At 36.0% G+C, this 21,780-nt stretch overlaps 1 protein-coding gene across 17 annotated transcripts in view; it reads right to left on the bottom strand.

Moving 5' to 3' along the window:
- Positions 1-21,780, bottom strand: part of LOC105475279 (inner mitochondrial membrane peptidase subunit 2) — an 886,283-nt gene that overhangs the window by 842,573 nt on the left and 21,930 nt on the right. For all 17 annotated transcript variants that reach the window (XR_011622034.1, XM_071094627.1, XM_071094624.1 and 14 more), the window contains one exon: positions 4,200-4,336. Coding sequence is in view for 16 of the 17 variants with exons in the window: in XM_071094627.1 (XP_070950728.1) it covers positions 4,200-4,334 (135 nt within the window). In the remaining variant the exon portion in view is untranslated. The remainder of the gene's footprint in view (positions 1-4,199; positions 4,337-21,780) is intronic.

Below are 21,780 nucleotides of genomic sequence, written 5' to 3'. Positions count from 1 at the left end.
AAAAAATTTTTTTAAACACAGATTGAAAGACAGAGTCTCTTTGCTTGCTTTTTGATGATACTTTTAATTTCAAACTCAACAGGAAACAAGATAATCACAGGTAGCTGAAAGTCAAGACAATTTCAAACCCATAAATGTATGTTACTGATGAACAAAAACCTCAATGCTGATTAAACTGTATTTTCCTACATATTCTATAATTTCCTAATATATTCCGCATACATATATCTCTGAAGTCTGACCTAGAGAGACAGGATTGTGTAGTAGTGTGTTCAAGTATTTTTCCCCTCTGGCCATGCAAATGAAAATAGGAAAATGGTATACTATGTAAAAATTATGTATCAATTACAAAAAAAAAAAAAAGATAATGACACAAAATTATTTCTTTTACTTACTTTTCAAAGTCTTAAATCTTAGTTTTAAATGTGGAAAGCATATACTTTTTTTTATCAGGACCAGTAACCCCACTGCAGGAATTCTCACTCAAATAAAACCTAAAACTTTGGCATGAGGTCATTAAACTATTCCTAGGGCACCCTTTTACTCTAAAAGCCTCTGTAAGCGATTAAAGTTCTAATCTGAATAATTACATTCCACCTACATAAATTCCCTCTGTAGTTTCAACTATATGCAATATCAGTCTTCATTTCCTGAATTAAATGAATGTCGTGTAATGTGGTGCTTCTTTTTTAAGAAAAGGAAGAACATCTACTTTCATAGGTAACCTTTCAGCAACCAGTAGAAGTGATTCATGTGCATGAGGTGAATAGGTCAGTATGAATAATCATTAACCACCAATTTGTGCCAGCATTTATTGTGTCGAGCATTGCAAAAGGGACAACTCATCTAATGAAATGAATGTAGCTCTACGGCTTTATAAAAACCAAATATTTTATAAACTAAATCCTATTTTCCATTGAATTGTACCAATGCATCATTAGAAACTTTATTTTCATTTGTGGCTTGCCTTTAATTAGCTGATACTTCCCATGTTTGATCACCCTTATCTTTCTAGTCAAACACTTAATGAATTGCAAATTAATATTGAAAATCCTAACCTGAAAAAAGAACCACTGAGTAGTGTTTAATAAGTAAATAAGTATTTCTCATAGAGGGAATCTTAAAAACATGCTGCCCCTAAACACACACCAACAGAATTTTTGAAAGATCGAAAAACAATTTTTACAGCAAAATTAGTTACTCAAAGTGAATTTCCAGTGTTATCATAACAGTATGTATTCAATAAACCCAAAATACTAGTATTACATGTCCCTTTCATGAGATTTAATTTTTCAATCCTTGGCTATTTCTTAAATAATGTTTCTACCAGTTGCTGAGTGACCTTCAAGAGTGGCTTTTCTCAGAGTAAAGAAAAGCAGCTGTGTTCCTTGCAGGATGCTCAGGGACTTCCAGAGATCTCCACACCATGCCAACTATTTCAGTCCTTGAGTCATTAGAGAAATTTAAAGAGAAGAATTTATCCCAATTGTCAAAAATTCTGTTGAACCCCATGATATAAACATGTTTAGTTGATCAAAGCTGTATAGTAGCAAAGATGTCTTCAAATAGGTTGAATTAGTTAATCTGTAAATCTCATTATTGTAATTTCTGCTCTTAAATAATTTAAAGTATGATTTACTGGTATCTAGTGAAACTGTAAATTAAATTATCTATTATACTTAGAGTTGGTCTAAATTTCATGAAATATAGACCCGATTGTAAAAACCTGTTTTCCTTTCTTCCTAGAATTCCATTCTACTTTGATTCAGAAAATAGCATTCTCTTTCCTCTAGGAAATGTCACCTATACTCCACCCCCTAATTCCCACAGAACAATGTGATTCAAAGAGATGTTGGCATTTTCTTACAGATCACTTGGCCTAGCCACAGACTTGGGGTGTATACTTGTTCAAAGCTGGACCAATCACGGTTCCCCATCCTGGTGGCCAAAGTTGATCTGTATAGTTGTATAGAAAAGGGCATGTGACCCAAGCTGAATACATCACAGTCCTTCCCCAAGATACTCCAAACTGAAATTAAGGCAGTAGGAGCAATCTCTCTCAGGCGGTGAAGAAACTGGGCATGCGAGCTGCCAGCAGCCATGTACCCTGCTATGCAAAGAAAGCTGGTCTTAGGGAGCTAAGCCAAGATGCAGAGAAGAACTTAGAAAGAAGACGGAGCACTCCGACAGCATTCAGGTCCTGGCTCTAGTTGTCCCTGACAACTGCCTCACTCCTGACTTCCTTGTGTGTATATAATAAGCCTTCCAACAAATTCCCTTTGTACCAAGCTATTTTCCTATTACCAGTAGCCGAGGAAACTATACACAATATACCAAACAAATTCTAACATAATAAATTTGACTTCTTAGGGGTAGGGCCCAGGAATACTGCAAGAAATTCTAATACCTCTGCAAATTCAAATATATCTAATGCAAACCTGGCTTTAGTCCATGAATCGACATTTAGAAATAACATGATTTAACACTTTCTTCACTACCTTCTTCACTGGGGATAAGTCTTGTTCTTTCATAAGACAGTCAGGGTCTTGTAAGCAAGACCTGTATCTCATATTATGCAATGAACTGCTTTAGCTCTCAGCACAAGCCATCAACATAGATGTTCCGTAGGAATATATTGGGCTAAAAATATGAAGACTGGGATATTATGATTGCCACATGATCCTCTGGAATATCACTGGATCCAAAGTAAGGAGATTTTGTGTTCTGGAAAAGTTCTTCTTAGAACAGTGATAGTTGTATAGCAAGACAACAGTAACAAAATTGGGGGAAAAAATCATTCTTAACTGGATTATTTATTACCAAAAGATACATGCTTGTGAATGGATTCAAAGGGATCCTTGGGACCAAAAAGGAATGTGGATGGCTGTGAAGAAGGCAGTTTTAATCTGAAATGAAGAATCTGACTCCAAAGCTCAGCAAAGAATGTCTACATTTTCCTAAGGATTGGGTCTAAGACAAGGCTGCTAGGAATTCAAGATTAAAGAGGCAACAAATATAAAATACATTCTATCTTAAATGTGTTAAAGTGTATTTAAAGCCATATGCCTATAAATCTCCCTTCCTATGTTTACTGTACCCCTACATTAAGATATTTTTGCATTCAAAGTAAGTGACCAGTTTGCTTTGGGCTGGTGACCCACTATGGAGAGAATCTGAAAGACAAGGGTTGAGAGCAGAATCTTCTGCCCAAGAGAAGGCCCTAACTGTGCTCAAATGATGGAAGTAGAATATAAAGGCAGTCCAGCTTTAAATATGTAGCTTTTCCCAAAGAAGCTAAAGGATTCCCTGACCTTCTGTATCTCACTGACTACCAGAACTCAGGGAGAAGTTCAACACCATAATTATAATAAATAAAGCAAACTAATTCTAACTCCCTAAAGCTGATAACTATGCCCTTAACTAGCTCTAAATAAAACAAAAAGAAAAAAAAAAACTAAGCTGGTTATTCTCTGTATAATTTTGATTTTTTAGAAGGTTATATATTCATTTTAGTTATTTGTTTTATATAACTATTTAGCACAACGCATGAACTTAATACATATTGATAATACAAGAAACCAAACCCCATAACAAAATGCAATTTCTGCCTAACTGCATAAACTTACTAAAACCACTAGGCTCTAGACATCAACTTTAGGACAACATAATTTTCTCCAAGTTATTCCAGAAGACTATTTGCATAAAACTTCTGGAAATCTCCACTCCAAAGTTCTTCCACTGTAAACTGCACTTAATCTTTTCAATTAGCAACATGCTTAAAGAACACAATACAATATCTGGGATCAATGGTCTAGACATTTCTACAAACTGAAATCATATACCTATATAACAACAGAGCAACTGATTGTGACTCGAACCTATCTTGCAACTACACTAATAATTTCCCATTAAAAGGATATTCGAATAGAGCCATATTAATAGAAAATAGTGTCATTTAGTATAATTTCTTAAGCATCTCCCCAGAGAACTGATAGTTACTTTTATTAACCTCTCCTCTGATTATAATATGACTGTTTTAGAAGACCTTAAGAACACATTCAGTAAAGTAAAATTTCATTTCAATGCCTTTTTATAACCTTTCAGTTCCCAGAATAGGAATAATAATTAGCACTCTCATTTCTAGTGCTTGAAAAACAATGAAGTATGTGCTTTGAAGAATTAAGTTATATCATTTTCACCTGCATCGATGCTCCTTCTACTCTTGCCACACAGGCGACCCGATCCAAGAAAGTCACTGCCACAGGCACCGCCACAAAGAAGCCTTTACAAAAGGCCTTGATGTATCTTTTCACCCACCCTTGTGACTGTGCCATACCTAAAAATACAAAGAAAACAACTATGAAATTAGTCTCAAGATAGGTGAAAAACAAAAACATAAAAACAGTACATGAAAAGTAACAGTTACCAAAGGGCAATCTTGTCTCTTAATATATTTCACACTCATTCCTGTAACTGTCAGAATAAATCTGACTTAGTTAAAGTCCTAAAGCAAAATACATGAACTCAGGTTAACGCTTTTCCACAACTCAAGTCCACTTGCTAACTTCAGTAGAAAATTTCTCCACACAAAACAGTAAGTTAGAAAAAAATAAGCATTCCAGAAGTAAATTCTTTTCTGTTGCTGACTATTATGATGAAGTTACTCCTTATACCCCTGATATCTGTTCTCTTCTACAGCAATAAAAGTTTCAGTGGAACACGTGGCTGCCCAACTGAAGACTATTTCCAGCCTCCCTTGCAGCTAAGTGTGACCATGTCACTAGATTTGATCAACAGCATGAGTAGAAAGGATATACTTCTAGGTTGTACCCTGAAAAGGAGGACGCCCTCCCTTTTCTTCCCCATTTTATAACTGTAACAATTTGGTGGTTGGAGTAGGGGTGGCCATCTCAAACTATGAGATAAAAGCTTCAAGTAAAGATGACAAAGCAACAAAATGGAAGGATCCTAGGTCTGCAACACTATGGAGGCACCATACTGTCCTGCATTGCTTACATTTGGACTGTTAAATCAGAGATAAATCACTTGCACTGTTGGTGGTGGCAGTGTTGGTATTGTTGTTGTTGTTTTTAGACAGGGTCTCACTCTGTCACACAAGCTGGAGTCTTGGCAAGACTTTTTTGGATAAGACTTCAAAAGCACAGGCAACCAAAGCAAAACAGACAATGGGGATTATATCAAGCTAAAAAGTTTCTGTGCAGCAAACAATCAACATAATAAAGAGACAACCTACAGAATGGAAGAAAATATATGCAAACTATACTTCTGACAAGAGGCTAATATCCAAAAACACATAAGGAACTCGAACAACTCAATAGCAAAAAGACAACTCAATTAAAAAATGGTCAAAAGAGCTTAACAATAATTTCTCAAAAGAAGACATACAAATAGCCAACAGGTATATGAAAAGAATGTGCAGTCATAAGGGAAATGCAAATCAAAACCACATGGATATCATTCCACCCCAGTTAGAATGGCCATTATCAAAAGACAACAAGTGCTGGCAAAGGTAGAGAAAAAGGAACCCTTATATACTCTTTATGGGAATGTAAATTAATATGGCCATTATAGAAAACAGTATGGAGGTTCCTCAAAAAGTTAAAAATAGAACTACCATGTGATTCTGTAATCCTATTCTTAGGAATATATCCAAAGGAACTGAAATCAATATATAGAAGAGATATTTGCACTCTCATGTTTATCACAGCACTATTCATAATAGCCAAGGTATGGAATTAATCTAAGTGTCCATCGATGGATGAATGAACTTTAAGATGTGAGATAACTTTAAGATGTTTCACCATAAAAAAGAATGAAATCCTGCCATCTGATACAACATGGAAAAACCTGGAGGACATTAAGTTAAGTAAAATAATCCAGGCACACAAAGACAATATTGCACAATCACTCATATATAGAATCTAAAAAAGTTAAACTCATAAAAGTAGAAAGTAGAATGGTAGTTACCAGAAGGTGGGGTAGTTAGTGGGGAGGAGAGGTTGGGGAGATGTTGCTCAAAGGAGATATAATTACATTTAGGGGGAATACATTTCAGGACATCTGTTGTATAGTAAGGTGAGTATAGCTAATGATAAGATATTGTATTCCTGAAAAATGTAAACAGAGTGGATGTTACATGCTCTTACCACAAAAATGATAAATATGTTAGATAATGCATTTATTAATTAGCTAGATTTAACCATTCCACAATGTACATGTACTTCAAAACATTGTGTTGTATACCATAAAACTCACAATGTTATCTGTTTACTCAGAAAATAGATAAAAATAAAAATACTCAACCACTAATTCCCTCCCAAATCTTTAATATATCACAGGAAAAAGATGAATGATAATCTAAATTGGCTAATTCTGAATTACCTACTGTAACTGACATCAATAAGGGCTATATGTATGCAAGGTAAGTAATTAAGACCAGTACTCTGGTTTTTTATACTTTTATCAACATATATTGCACATAACATAACATTCACCCAAACCAGTAATCTTTTTATACCTAATCAGAATAAATGTAACTCAGACTAACTTTAGAATATAAGCAATTTAAAAACATGTTTTCATTCAAACTCATCTAACAACTATAATCTTAAGTTAAATTGCTTATGATTTCACACATCTGGTACTCAAGAAATGTGTTTGGCCCAAGGTACTGACTGTTTCTGTGAGCTATCTTAACCACTATACTCCTAAAAGAGTAAACCTGCTTGACATGTTTCATTCATTCATACCCAGCTTTAATGTGAGCCCTTGAGTAAAACTAGTTTCTCTTCAATGACATCTTTTGCCTAGAATCAAAACACCTTTACTAGCTTCTTTTACATATCTCTACAAAAGATTTAATATACTTTTCCAATGGACTATTTTACAAAGGTCCCATTTATCATGTACTATCTGCCTTAATATAGAAGAATAACTTTGACATATTTATCAAATTAGTACCTTCAAGATGCAAAAGATGCATTCTCCTCAATATTAGATTTCATTAGCTCAGTCTCTCTGAAAACACTTCTAACCACAGGTTTAACAACACAAACATCGGTCTTACAATAAATGTATAAATGGAATGACCTCCACATCTATTCTTTTTAATGTTTCCAAAATATAAATAAATATATCCAAAGATTTCAGATTATAAAATATCTGACTCTACAAGTAATTTATAACATGCTCCCATGTACATAGGGAAAAAAAAATAGTTACTATGTAGAATAGAAAGGAAATGGCTCAACAGTAAGTAATCAATTCCTCTTTGACCAGTTTGACAGCTTCAAAGTTATTTTAGGTGGTCTACACTTATGTTTAAGTCACATACAACTCCCAGATAATAATTCCAGGGTAGTGTTTCCCAAGCTTGCCTTGATTGACATGCTTAAAAATGAAGATCCCCACTCTCACTCAGACCACCAAAATAAAACACTTCAAGTGATTCCCTTAGAGCCAATCTGGAAAATACTGATATTTGGGTGTTTAAAGGTCAGATGTTTACTCACTCCTCAAGTTTATTACCTTCTGAAAATGAGAAAAGGGGAAAAGTTAGCAAAGAAATATCATCCTGAATGTCTCCTTACATTTAGTTTACCTCCGTACTACATTAAGTATCTGCAGAACAAACATTGTACAGAAAATGAACACCACTACCAGATTCTACATTCTAACCTCCACCTGGTTCCATGAGAAAATGACTTCCAGTGGATTGTCTCTTTGTCCCTGCTAAGGCAGTTCAATCATCCATCCACTCATCTACCCACTCACTTACTACTTGGCTTATTCATTCTTTCAACCAGTGTTTACTAAGGGTCTTCCACAAGCACTGTGTTAGGCACCAGGGAACCATAAAACAGTGAGCAAGGCCAGTCCCAGTCCCCTATCTCATCGAGTTTTTACAACCAACTATGGAATGATAAGGGTCAATCTGAAAATCACATAAACATACATAAGAGTTGTAATAAGTGCTATGAGAGAGATACAGAGAGGTCAGGAAAGGTCTTTGAGGAAGAGGCTGAACTCAAAAATGAGGAGGAGTTGTCTAGATAAAGAACTGTGGGGTAGGCAAGGGTATTCCAGAGAGCAGCCATGTCACATGCAAAGTCCCTGTGACAGGAGTGGTCATGTTGTGATGGACAACTGAAGGGAGGCTGGTGTAGATAAAGCACACAGGAAGTGGAAGAGTACAGTGGGACATAAATGGGAGGAGGCAATGTAAATGCCAGAGCAGTTAAGACCTCGCAGGCCCTGTAAGGATTTGCAGCAAATGCGAAGTAACTGAAATGTTCTAAAATGGAGGTGAATGATCGTATCTGCGTTTTGAAATAATCATCTATCTGAAAGTCTGGATAGGACAAAAATGGATATAGGGAAACCAGATTATTCTAGTGGTCCAGGGCAAGAGATGATAGTTGGAGTAGGATGATAGTGGAGACGGACTAAAATGGGCAGATTTAAGTATGTATGTTGGAAGTTGAACTGACAGGAGCTGGAATTAGATGGGCAATGATGGGAGAAGGAAGGAAATAAAGTGTCAAGGGGCTGTGGTAGCCTGTCAAAGCACTGTTATTTTGTCATTCTCTTGAATTACATGTCAAAATATTTCATACTAAAATTATGCTCATAATTCCATTCCTCAAACTTTTTTTTGGCAAACAAGCAGATGTGCTCCCTGCCCTCAAGGAGTTACAATATACCAAGGAAGACTGCCCTTCAACAATTATTTCCAATGGATGAGCATTAAAAAGGGACGATAGCCCTGAAGCACGACAGCATGAAGCAAGGCTGTCTTATTCATCAGAAAATGATCAAGGAAGGCCTGCCCCACTACACCCCCACCCCCGAAAAAAAGGCATTTGAGGGAAGACCTGGGCATTTCAGGTAAAAGCAGTAACATATATGAAGGCCTAGGGGCAAAATAAAATGTAGCTGTTTAAGAAACTAAAATAAGTTCAGTTTGGATAGAGTATATACAAAATTTATTACGTGAATTTTTAATTCAGTAAGCATTTATTTACTATCAAGCAACAATGCTAAGTACAGAGGATATAAAGATGGCTAAGCATATAGTATAGTACCATTCAAAAACTTTCAATAAACAAAACATTTCTACATACATTTATATGTGCACATAAAAGTATTTTAAATTGAATATTATTTATATTGTTTTAATTGTTTAATAACCACCCATATGTTACTTGTGTAGTTATTAAAGTATACCAAAAGAGGGAAGAAAGCAGCATCAAAATGCTAACAGTGGTTAATTCTGGAGGCTAGGAATAGAGACGATTACTATTTTCTTCTTTGAACTTTAGCTGGTTTCTAAAAAAGAAAGATGGTACCTGCCCTAGGAAGTCACTTTGATATACAGATAATATGGGGTAACACTAGTGTTAATCTCTATCCCATCACAATGAACAAACCACACTCTCACTCCAGTCTCTGCTGCTCTAAGTAGTACAAACAACACTGAGCAAGATTATTTCCTGTTTATGCAGCAATCAATATATTTAACTGACTATAATGTTGTTTATGCAGCCAATGCAGGCTGTCATATTTCTGGAAACTTCTGGAAAGTTCTGTCAAATGTTCACTACTTTTAAGAGGCACAGAATGGAAACATGTCTTCTCTTTGCTGTTCATCATACCCTGCATGCATGGACCTTCACAAAATAGCTGAGGATACCTGCAGGATAGAAACAGAATGCTTCCAAGTATGATGCCACAGCTATCTTAGTGATAAGGTAGTATGCATGATTAAAATGTAAATTAGGGGGAAACATTAATAAACATTGCATTAAATTCACATTCCCTGAATTTTGAGCTTCCTCTTCTTTTCCAGTAATGTTCTCCTACATTACTTCTACTCCATTTAGTCACTGGTACCCAAAAAGGAGCATGGTAATGAGACTCAGGAGACCTGAGGTGGATAATCTGTGTCTGTCTATAACCAGCTCCATGACTTTGAACAAGTCACTTCTGTGCCTATTTCCTCATGTGTAACAAGAAGGGGCTTATTTGCGAGGCCAAGCAAGAACTCAAGTGAGGAGTTCGAGGCCTGGGCAACACAGCAAGACTCCTATCTCTGCTAAAAATTTAAAAATTAGCCAGGCATGGTAGCATACACCTGTAGTCCTATCTACTTGGTAGGCTGAGATGGAAGGACTGCTTGAGCTAAGGAGTTTGAGGCTGCAGTGAGCTATGACTGTGCCACCACACTACAGCCTAGGTGACCAAACAAGACCCTGTCTCCAAAAAAAGTGAGGGGGAGGAAGGGTTAGATGTAATACCTAAGGTTCTTTCTAAGCCAGAATGCTTTATTTCTATAATTTTTTATTGTTTTTAATTGTTTCTTAAGAACTTTAGCAGATACTAAAAAAATATACTGAGATCATTATTGACTAAGAAAAAGTAGTTGCCTTTATGGTTTGAGACTTTTTTAAGTGTCGAAAATAAAAAAGAATTAATTTTATTAAACAACTGGTTAAAAGACACAATGGTGAGGGAGCTGAAACCAGTGCAAATCATGTAAAAGAACATTTTAAATATAAAGACCTGAACACTGTTGCTCTTTCACTTCTCATTTCCACAACTCGACTGCTGACCAGAGCACTGCTACCATCCCCTGCCCAACAAAGTCAGGGCAAGTGTTTTTCTGAGAGATTAAAAAGGAGCATGAGGGAGATGTGTCAGTCTGATAGTGTGCTGATCCTGCTCCAAGCCAAGGAAGCAAGGGCAATAAAGGCTACCCTGGAAACAAGGTACAAGTGGTTGCTATTTTCAGAGGCTGAAAAGAAAAGGCTCAATTCAGTGCTGTCTTATCTGAATTGTGAGGGGCACCTATATTTCATAATAATAAAACACTGTTAAAAGCTTCTATCAAGTAAATACTAAAGAAGCCATACATACATGAAGAAATGAACACAACATTTCTATGTTGTCATATCCAATAATTTTCTTAAAGTTTTATGGCATTCACATATTGGCAAAGTTAATGCATCTCCTTGTCTATGTAAATTGCCAAAGAATCATTCAGATGATCCGGTCTTTCGTATACACTTTAAATGTTTAAAACCACCACACTAATAAGTACTAGCCCCGACTTCCTCTGAGAAAAATTTCATCTAAGCATTAACAATGAGGTACTAAAATCATCCCTGGCAAAAAGGGAATAATCTTTATCAGTTACCTCATTCTTCTTGTAACTATGGAAGTTATTGAGGTTCAAAACACTGCTCCTGAGAAAATTATTGCTTAAAGTTGTAAGTACACCAGGTTCATTGCTGAAGTACTTAAACTGAGAATATTTTTTAAATAAGCTTTCAGAATCAAGTGAAATCATATTTGCCACCTGGCATACAGCACTTACAAGTGAGAGTTTCTTGGTGATGCTGACCTCAACCACATAACAACCCACATTGTAAATTTCTCTCCTTCCCATAACAACTTGTGGCTTGATCATGCATTAATTCATCTAAAATTGTTCTTAAGTCTGCTTATATTTTAGCTTGTACAAAGTCACCAATCACTCATCCATGGCAACCAGGTGGATAAATCCACCACAAGTCATCCTAATTATAAAAACTATTTAAAAGTTGTGTGGGAGGTTTGAAGGTAAGAGGAAAATAATAAGTTATAAAGCAGTATCTTATGTAAAATGTAACCTTTCAATCATCATCATAAGCCTACACAAAATCAAGATTTTATTTATAAAGAGGAAATCATCAAACTATGAATATCAGAGAACACAAGAGTGGGGATCCAAGCAAATCTGACATACAATGCCTGAATCGGTCAGTATATACATACGCACCATGCACCATGGAATTGTGCTAAGAGATACATATGTGAAATAGAACAAGGCCAGCACGGTCGTTTCTCCATGTGGAGTTTGCATTTTCATTCTTTCAACATTAAGTGCCAACTTTGTGCTAGACACTGTGTTAAGACACCAGATTAACCAAGCCATAGTTCCTCCCCAGAGGGACCTGTGACAAGATCACAAGAAACAAGCAGATGACCACACATAATCCAGCTGTCATCCTCCATGGATCTTTCTAGCAGCCCCTGGTACCAATAACCTGGCTTGGTAAACAGAGCCTAAGCATGTGAAAAATCAGGAAACATTTGGATACATCTGGACTAATACAAGGATAAAAAAGAAAAACTGATAAATTACAACAATTTTGGTTCCAATGGAAGCAGATCTTGGCAAGTAATCTATAGAGAGCAATTAAAAAAATTTTTCAGGACTACCTTGCTCCTTTCACATTATAAGTAAATAATATTTTATAAACAGACACTTAGTACTCTTTAGAACATGAATACCAGTTTCAAATTCTTTATCTTTAGTCTTGTCTGAGTTAGTAGTTCTCACCTGAAAATTCCCAGGAAAGACCAAAATGGCACATACACAAAAAAAGAAATAAGAAAGAAAGAGGAAAAACAGTCAAAAATAATAAAGGAGGAGAAATGTAATTATGTAAGGCATAAAGTTAGTCATTTTTTGGCAAAGATACCCAATAAAGAAGTCAACACTGATACAAGGATGAAGATACGCCCTATAAAATTGCTTCTTTCATGGAGATAATTGTGGCTTTCTGTTGGTAAACTGGTAAGCATCTGGATACTAAGAGAAGAGAGGTTAAAACTGATGTATTCAATTTTAAGTCAGCAATACGTAAAATCAAATGAATTTGAAGGTCATGCTCTAGTACAACTGATGTAGAGAGAAAATACAACCAGGAAACAACTAGGATATGGAAATTCAGAAAGGCTTCCTGATTTTTTGGTAAGGACTCCAACTTGCAAACATCATGCATTTATGCACACCCTTCCCTCGGATTCTGTAGAAGAGCAGGCCCCATCCTGTCCAAGGTGCTCTTCAGAAGCAGCATCAGCAAAGAGGGAAAGTCAGTGAAAACCTGCTGGGCTTTGAATCCAAGACCTCAGTTCAAATCGTGATTCAACAGTGTGGAAATTACTTTATCTCAGTAAGCAAACTTTTTCATCTGTGAAACCTTGCAGGGTTTCCAGAGGTTCAAAATGTTCATATGCATTTGTTTTGTTTACATAAGCATTTGTATAAACAAAATGGCTAGATCATCAAAGGGTATTTCTTCAGATAAAGCACTAGCTCTGTCTAAGGAAAAGGACTACCAATAACAAATCAAAAAAGGGTAACAGAATTAAGGATGTCCATTACAGACAATAAACCAATAAAGCCCATCTTCTAGGTGATAAGACACTTAATATATAATCATTTTGTTCTGCTTTGAACCTCATGCTGTTCTAAGATTTGACCAGTTAGGGGCAATCATATGTACTGATATTGACCAGTTAACAAGAATGTGTTCAGCACTGTCAGGTGTCTTGAGGTTTTTTCTTTTTTTAAGCAAAATAAAAGGAAATATATGACTTAGTGCCAGAATTGGACCACAGGAATAAATAACATAATAGTCATTGAGGAAAGAAAAAAAAAGGAAGAAAAGAACTGGAATTACAGGGAAAAAAATTCATGATGAGAAAGGCTAAAAAGAAAAAAAATGAATTAGAATGTAGGTGGTGAGTTTAAAAATGTTCATTATAAAAATCTTAGAATGTTTCTGTATGTTTAAAATTTTTCCTCAAAACTCTGGAAATAAAAGAATAAATTACATTTGTTAAGTCACTCAGATAAAAGAAAAATATAATTAGAGTGAAGATTCATACAGCCCATCTGAGATAGCAAGAATGCTGGCCAGATCAGGGAACAGGATATATATTAAGACAAGTGAGACATAAGACTGAATATGAATTTTTTTTTTTTTTGAGTCTTGCTCTGTTGCCCAGGCTGGAGTGCAGTGGCGCCATCTCAGCTCACTGCAAGCTCCACCTCCCAAGTTCACGCCATTCTCCTGCCTCAGCCTCCCGAGGAGCTGGGACTACAGGTGCCCACCACCACACCCAGCTAATTTTGTTTTGGTATTTTTAGTAGAGACAGGTTTCACCGTGTTAGCCAGGATGGTCTCAATCTCCTGACCTCATGATCCGCCCACCTCAGCCTCCCAAAGTGTTGGAATTACAGGTGTGAGCCATCACGTCCGGCCTGAATATGAATTTTTTTGTTTTAGTTTTTTTTTTTTTTCCTCATCAATATGGACATCTTCATGGCTCCAATATTTTTGGAAACCATATCAATCAAAATCCTTTAACAATATTCTAGGACTCTCTTAAGAACTGGCTCAGGCCATCCTAATCCTATAAATTATCCTTATCCTGTAACTCCAAATAGACACCATTTAACAACATTTACAACAAATGCCTAATCTCAAATTTCAGTTATTAAAATGAAATAAATTCCACAAAAAGTTTACCATAAAAATTAATAAGACAGTCAATAATAGCTTTTTACAGAGGGAGAAAAAACCTATTAAATGATAACCATTAGCAAGGAGAAGCTTGGTAAGCTTTAAACCCTAATAACCACAAAGTTTGGATTTCAACACTGTACTCTATTTTTTTCCAATTTAATAGAAAAGTATAACTGCTATCATTAAGTAGAAGCTAAAGGCAATGTGAATTTTAAGCTAACAATATGAGGACTTAAATATGTGTATAAATGAAACAGACCAGGTACTTATCCATAACCCAAGCAAAGCAAGTAGAGGATACTGGACTATTTCACCGTAAGTCCATTTTTTCTTGAAGTAATAATACACTGGGTTAGTAAAAGGATATATTATCAGCATCAGGAATACTCACTGAATAGCTAAGAAGAAAATACTGCATTATTTGGCATTTGGGCTGTGTTCAAAATTGGCTTTAAAAAAAATTAAGAAAGCCTATAAATGGAAAAAGCACTCTAGAAAAAAAAATCTCAAGAACCTTTTGAAAATCAAAACTTAGAAGAAGTGAGACAGGGGAAATAAGAAAAAGGTAGTAACACTCAGAACCTAAAAAAAGAAGGGTACAAAAATATTAGAAAGTGGGCATTAGGCAATAACATGAGTAATGGAAAAATATCACTAGCAATCATGTGACAGCCAGTTTCCAAAGCACAGTCATCCAAGTATCAAGCTTTGCTGTTCCTTATCTACTTTGTTACCTCACATTTTTTCCTACTGCCTAACACTGCTTCATATTCACTTCTCTTACACTGCAGCCCTACTTCGGTCTTATTTTAGAATGGAACAAGGGTCTTATTAGGGCTCAACAATAAGCAGAATTGAAAAATTTTTTTAAAGAACATGGTTTCTGGGTCTCATGAAAATCCTATCCTGACCCCTACTCTTCACGCTTCAAATATATTGCTTTCTATACTAGAATGCAAATGCCTTTACTAGAATGCCATATCAACTCAAGTCATACCTACAACATGGTCTTTCCTTTGATCAGGGTTGGGAGTCAGGAGTAGGAAGGCTTCTCAAAAGAACCAGGTCACTAGACCCCAAGGGACAAAAATGGAAAGAGAAAGTCACAAAAAAGTAGGACTGAAAAATACAATTTAACCAGCAAACTTATAGCTAGCCCAGGGACTATTACTACTCTTTACAAAATGATAAATACAAAAAATTAGAAACACAGTCTCCCCCATCAGGAAAGCACATTAAGGCTCTGATTAGTCTGTCAAAAATAAAATCTGTTCAGACTATGGCTTAAAGATTTGGAAGGGTGCCCGCAGCCCATGTATGGCAGCTGCAAGTCCATGGGGAGCTCAAAAAGCAACAGTGCAGACTCAGTACTGAAGATGCAAACCAGAGGAAAAGATTTATGCAATTTAAGGTGAAAGCAACAGAAATAAATTCCTTTAGAATGAGTGCTTATGGTCCTTTTAGCTTATAAGTGCAAGTGTACCCACAAACACGCATGCACATTTGCTGAAATGGCAACAAAGGACAAGAAGCATATGTTAAAAAAAGAAAAAGTAAAAATAAATATATAAATAAATAAAACAGCCAAGAGGACAGAGTACAAAGAAGCTCATCCTGAGTGGCCTGGAGATAAAAGCAGATGGAGCACAGCATCACCCAGACACAAGTGTCTGCTGCACAAAAAGTCCAGGTATTATAATGAGCCTATGGTGAGTATTACAGCATATGGAACTGTGATCTCATTTAGATTATTCTCCATACTTATATGCCTTGTTTTGATTTTTGCATACTTGCCTGTAAATTGGAAGACATTGTTTTAAGATACCTGTGAAATTTCATCAACTGTGGCTAGAGTTGAAATCTTAACTTCAACGTTAAGAGAAACACGAATCAGAACTACAAAGCTGAGCTGCTCCTAAATTTCTGATGATCCACGGAAACTGTGTGAGATAATAAATGTGTTAAGCCACTGATTTGGGTGGTTATTTGTTTTGCAGAAATGACTAATAAATACGAAAAGCACAAAAAGACCCAAAGGCACAAGGAAACTTGGTATTTGATAAAGTCAACATTCATATTGGGAAGAGAAGTTGAATTAACAAGTTATGTTGAAACAATTAGCTACAATTTGGAAGGAGAATAAAATCAAAGCTGGATATTTATTAAATTCATCATAAGAAAATAAATTCCAGATAAGCCAAACATTAAATGTAATAAATAGAAATATAAAAATAATAAAAGGAAACAAAAGCAACAGTGTTTTAAGGGTAGAAAGAGGCCTTTCTGAACATTTTACAGAACCCCGAAAACATGAAAGACAAATACTGATAGATTTCACTACATAAAAATCAAAACATGCCATAATGTTAAAAGACAATCAGCAGGATATTAAAAAATCATAATATTTATTAATCATGAAGGCTCAATATCTCTAAAATTACACAATTCTTAGAAAGTATAAGAAAAAAGACAATAATTTTGAGAGAAAGGTATTTCACTGAAACAAAATATAGACAGTATATAAAGACATAAAAAGATGTGTAAACACACTGATAATAACATCAATATAAATAAAAACAAAGGACCACTTTAGTCTATCAAACTGACAAATATAATATGGCAATATATACCAAAATGTTACATGAATACACCTTCTGACTCAGAAACACCACTCCAGGAATTTATTTTATGGATGCAAAGATATGATCAAGGATATTCAACATACCATTTTTATTGCGGTGAAAAACTAAAATCCAAATGTCCACAAATATGTAAATAAATGATGGCATGCAAACAGAATAATTTGCAATCATTAAAAAGAACAATATATCGTTATATTGCTTGAGATTCTGCTTCAAAAAAGTTGGAAAATTGCATTTTTAATATGAACCCATTTATGTGAAATTTTATACCCACACAGCATCATCCTCATCATCATCCTTATCATCATAGAAAGAGGTCAAATAATAAAGAATATGAACCAAAATGATGACAGTATTTATTTGCAATGAAAGGAATTTAACTTTATTCTGTATATTTTTCCATATTACTTATATCTTCAGTAATGGGTATTTAGTATCTTTATATACTAAAACAATATTAATACTAGTTTTTTCTGCTACAATAGCTATTTCTTAATGTAAATTAGCTCACATGTAGGAAAATGACATCAGTCTTATGTGAAAGCTATGCTGGTTCATATACAATTTTCCCCAGTACATGAAGGTTTTGATCCAACCAAGAGCAAGTTTTCTCCCAATTAAAGCGAATTTGGGAGGCCGAGACGGGTGGATCACGAGGTCAGGAGATCAAGACCATCCTGGCTAAACACGGTGAAACCCCATCTCTACTAAAAAATACAAAAAACTAGCCCGTCAAGGTGGCGGGTGCCTGTAGTCCCAGCTACTCGGGAGGCTGAGGCAGGAGAACAGCGTGAACCTGGGAGGCGGAGCTTGCAGTGAGCTGAGATCCGGCCACTGCACTCCAGCCTGGGCGACAGAGCGAGACTCCGTCTCAAAAAAAAAGCGAAAGTCTCATTTGGTGGCTTCAAGACTTTCCACTGTTAAAGGAGGCTGAGAGTACCAACGAAGAAATGCAAAGATATTTTCCCCTGTGTTTAAAATAAAACAAAAGCAACAGATCAATACCCTGGAGCAGATTTTCAACTTTGATGAAATTGATCTGTATTAGAAGTAGAATGACTTTAAGGACCTACAACAAAGAAAGAAAACCAGGGATTGAGGCTAAGACTGATGTGATGCTGGGTGCAAATGCCAGTAGGGATTTAATAATGCTATTGTTTTTTTGACAACTTCTATTTTCTTAGCTTTGTTTACAAAATTCCACTGGTTTCAAATGATCTGTTCCTAGCCCTATTTTCTTTACAAGCCCTAAAATTTTATGGTATAATTTTGCAGAATTAAAGATTTTTCAGGAATGCATATGTCATTAATAGCAGAAATGCCTCTACTATACTGAGTAAAATGCAGTAAGGTAGAGAAATGTTCCATACCAAAAAGAAACAAAAAACAAAGAAAGAAAGCAAAAAAGAGAAATGACAGAAAGAAGGAGAGGGAGAAAGAGGAGGAAGAGGAAAGAAAAAAACTGCATACTTCACTTTGTTTTAGTGAGAGTGTCTAATGAAAGATATTAAATGCAGGGCAAAACAATCTCATTAATATTCTTGATTTATAGTACAGATTTTGATTCTATATGAGATACACCTAAAGAAATGGTCTTTGCTCCATCAGACACTTAAAATCTAAACAAGGGAGTGAATTAAACAGTCATCAACTATGGTGGGGGAGGAAAAGGGACTAATCCAAGTAACTTTTGGATACAGTATTTGATTATACCCAACCCAAGGGTATATAGTCAAATACTATGGGCGGTATTTGGGTTGGGAAGTTGAGGGGTGGGGAATGCAAACAGTAAGGGAAACAATTGTGAAACTACTTAAGCTACATTGTAGGATTGAGCAAATGAGTTGGGAGAACAGTGCTGACTGTGGGAAAAGGGAGATATAAATACACAGCCAGAATCAGGGACGAATGCTGTGGGGCTCTGGAAGCAAAACCATATAGAAGTAGCAATGAGTATATGTAGTACTCAATTGTTAGGGTCTAATACCATTCCCTACTCCAAAGAATCAGCACTCTTCAGAGAAAAGGTTGATTCTGGGTCTGTGGTGGGGAATGTTTAAGATGAGCCTGAAACATTTTCATTGGCCACTAAGAAGTGTTTAGAAAAAAGATGGAAGTACATCAAAGAAGATGGGAGCTTGCCTGGAGATCCCACTGGCTAAATACGAAAAAATTTGATTACTTATTAAATAAAGTCAGTAATGAGTTTAAACCACTGGAAAAACAGCTTTGAATTTGCTAATTTTCTGAATCTGAGCAATACTTTAAAATATGGGTTTTAGCTTCAAAAGGTAAATCAGGTAATTTCATTTCATTTAAGTAAGTAATACCATGAAAAAAATGTTACAAACTACTAAGTTAAATAAAATATGAAATATTGGAGGAGGGTTGTTTTTTGTTGTTTGTTTTTTGGGGTTTTTTTTTGAAACAAGGTCTCCCTCTGTTGCCCACACCGGAGTGCAGTAGCATGATCAAGGCTCACTGCAGCCTCAATTCCCAGGCTCAAATGATCCTCCCACCTCTGCCTCCCGATAGCTAGGACCACAGATGCACACCACCAGGCCTGCCTAATTTTTGCATTTTTTGTACAGATGGAGTTTCACCATGTTACGCAGGCTGGTCTCAAACTCCTGAATTCAAGCGGTCCACCAGCCTCAGCCTCCCAAAGTGCTGGGATTACAGGCATGAGCCACCGTGCTCCGCCTAAAATATTGTTTTAAAATAAATCCCCTTTATGATCATTCTCAGAAATATGTTAGAAAAGAAGTTCTCTTGCACGTATAAAAAAAATTTTCAATTTATACATTATCCTTCTACACTAATTTCCAAAGAATAATTGTTGAGCTGAGTTAAAGCTTTTCACTATTCTTTGAATATTATATCTGCATATCCAACTGTTAATTGAATTTGAGATCCACTAGTAAAGCAAAAAGCTTGTGACTTTGAAGACTATTTAGAATGTACAATGTTTAATTAATTATCATTAGTACTATTATACAATGGTTGTACCCTTGTAAGTTTGTTAAGAAATAGCTGACGTTGAAATTGTCTGCATCTAAAGGACATGTTAAGAAAAGCAGAGAAATCTTACCAAAAAAAAAAAAAAAAAAATGAATCAACATCTCTTCTTTTGGTATTTACTCCTTTCACATCAATAAACATTTATTGAATATCTGCTAAGTGCCAGGCATCATATCAGTTTCTACACTGAAAGAGTACAGACATTTCTGTGTAGTATCTATATAGATATTGAACATTAAGCATTGTTCTTTGGAATTATTCCAGCCTTGTGATAAGGCTAAGAGGGCCATAAAAATAACATGAAGAAAGATGGATTTTATAAAGGATAGAGGCAATTGGGGATGTTATGGAAAGACAAACTACACAGCATTCTATACTCTCCGGTTCTTCTACTTTCAGAGAATGACCCTATCATCCAAACAGCTGCCCAAAGGTCAACATGGTAGTGAGCCAAAGTGACCATTTATGAAAACAACAGAAATCATCCTAACTTTCTCTTACTTGAAATCCTTCAATAACCCCTCATTTTCTATAGCATAATATCAAGCTGCTTAGATTTAGCATATAAGGCTAATTATGATTAGATTCCTAGTCTCATCACTTCCACTCTTTTTTTTTTTTTTTTTTTTGAGATAGGGTCTCACTCTGTCACCCAGGCTGGAGTGCAGTGGTGCAATCTCAGCTCATTGCAACCTCTGCCTCCCAGGCTCAAGCAATCTTCCCACTTCAGTCTCCAAAGTAGTGGGAACCACAGGCATGTGCCACCACGCCTGATAATTTTTGTATTTTTTATAGAGATGGAGTTTCACCACGTTGCCCAGGCTAATCTCAAACTCCTGAGCTCAAGTGATCCACCTACCTTCCCAAAGTGCTGGGATTACAGGTGTCAATCACCGTGGCTGGCCAGTTCCACTCTTTTATAGCACATCATGCTTCAACCAAACCCAACTCCATACAATTTCTAGAATATGCCACACTTTTACTTGTCTCTGGGCCTTTACACACTTCTCCCTTCTGTCTACATCACTCTTCCCACCTTTCTTTGTTTTGGCCAGCTTTACCCATCCTTCAGGTTAGCTCAGATGTCACTATCAGGAAGTCCACTGAGGCTCTCCAAATCTGACTTAGATTCCCTTCCTATGTGTTCCCATAAAACTCTATGCTCCCCCAGCACAACATTTATCACACCTGATTTTCTCAGCCTTACCCCTAATCAGCTGTGAGTTCTGTGCAGGCAGAAACACTTGTTCACTGCTATACTTCTAGTGCTTTGCACTTAAGTGCTCAGTGTTCAATATAGTTTCATTGAACAAATTAATAAACCACTTAGCTGTCCATATAAACTACATCATACTCTGGAGGCCTTGATTGAACAGCACTGCACAACCACATGCCATAAATTGTGTGTGTGTGTGTGTGTGTGTGTGTGGTGTATGTACACACAAATGACTACCTCCATCTCTTACCTGATAGTTTTACTTCACAGTTGAAGATATTTATGGAGAAAGTGGTTTTAAAAAGAAATTATACTTTTGCTGTAAGTATAAATATACACAGAAAGAAATATGTGGGCTGGGAACAGTGGTGCATGCCTGTAATCCCAGCACTGTGGAGGCCAAGGCAGGAGGATCACTTGAGCTCAGGAGTTTGAAACCAACCTTAGCAGCAAAAGAAGACCCTCTCTCAACAAAAAAAAAAAAAAAAAATTAATGTAGCCAGTCATGGTGGCACATGCCTGT

Source organism: Macaca nemestrina, chromosome 4 (assembly GCF_043159975.1).
Source record: "Macaca nemestrina isolate mMacNem1 chromosome 4, mMacNem.hap1, whole genome shotgun sequence".
NCBI classification, from domain to species: domain Eukaryota; kingdom Metazoa; phylum Chordata; class Mammalia; order Primates; family Cercopithecidae; genus Macaca; species Macaca nemestrina.
Note: the sequence above shows the minus strand (reverse complement) of the source record. Positions and strands in the feature narration are given on the sequence as shown.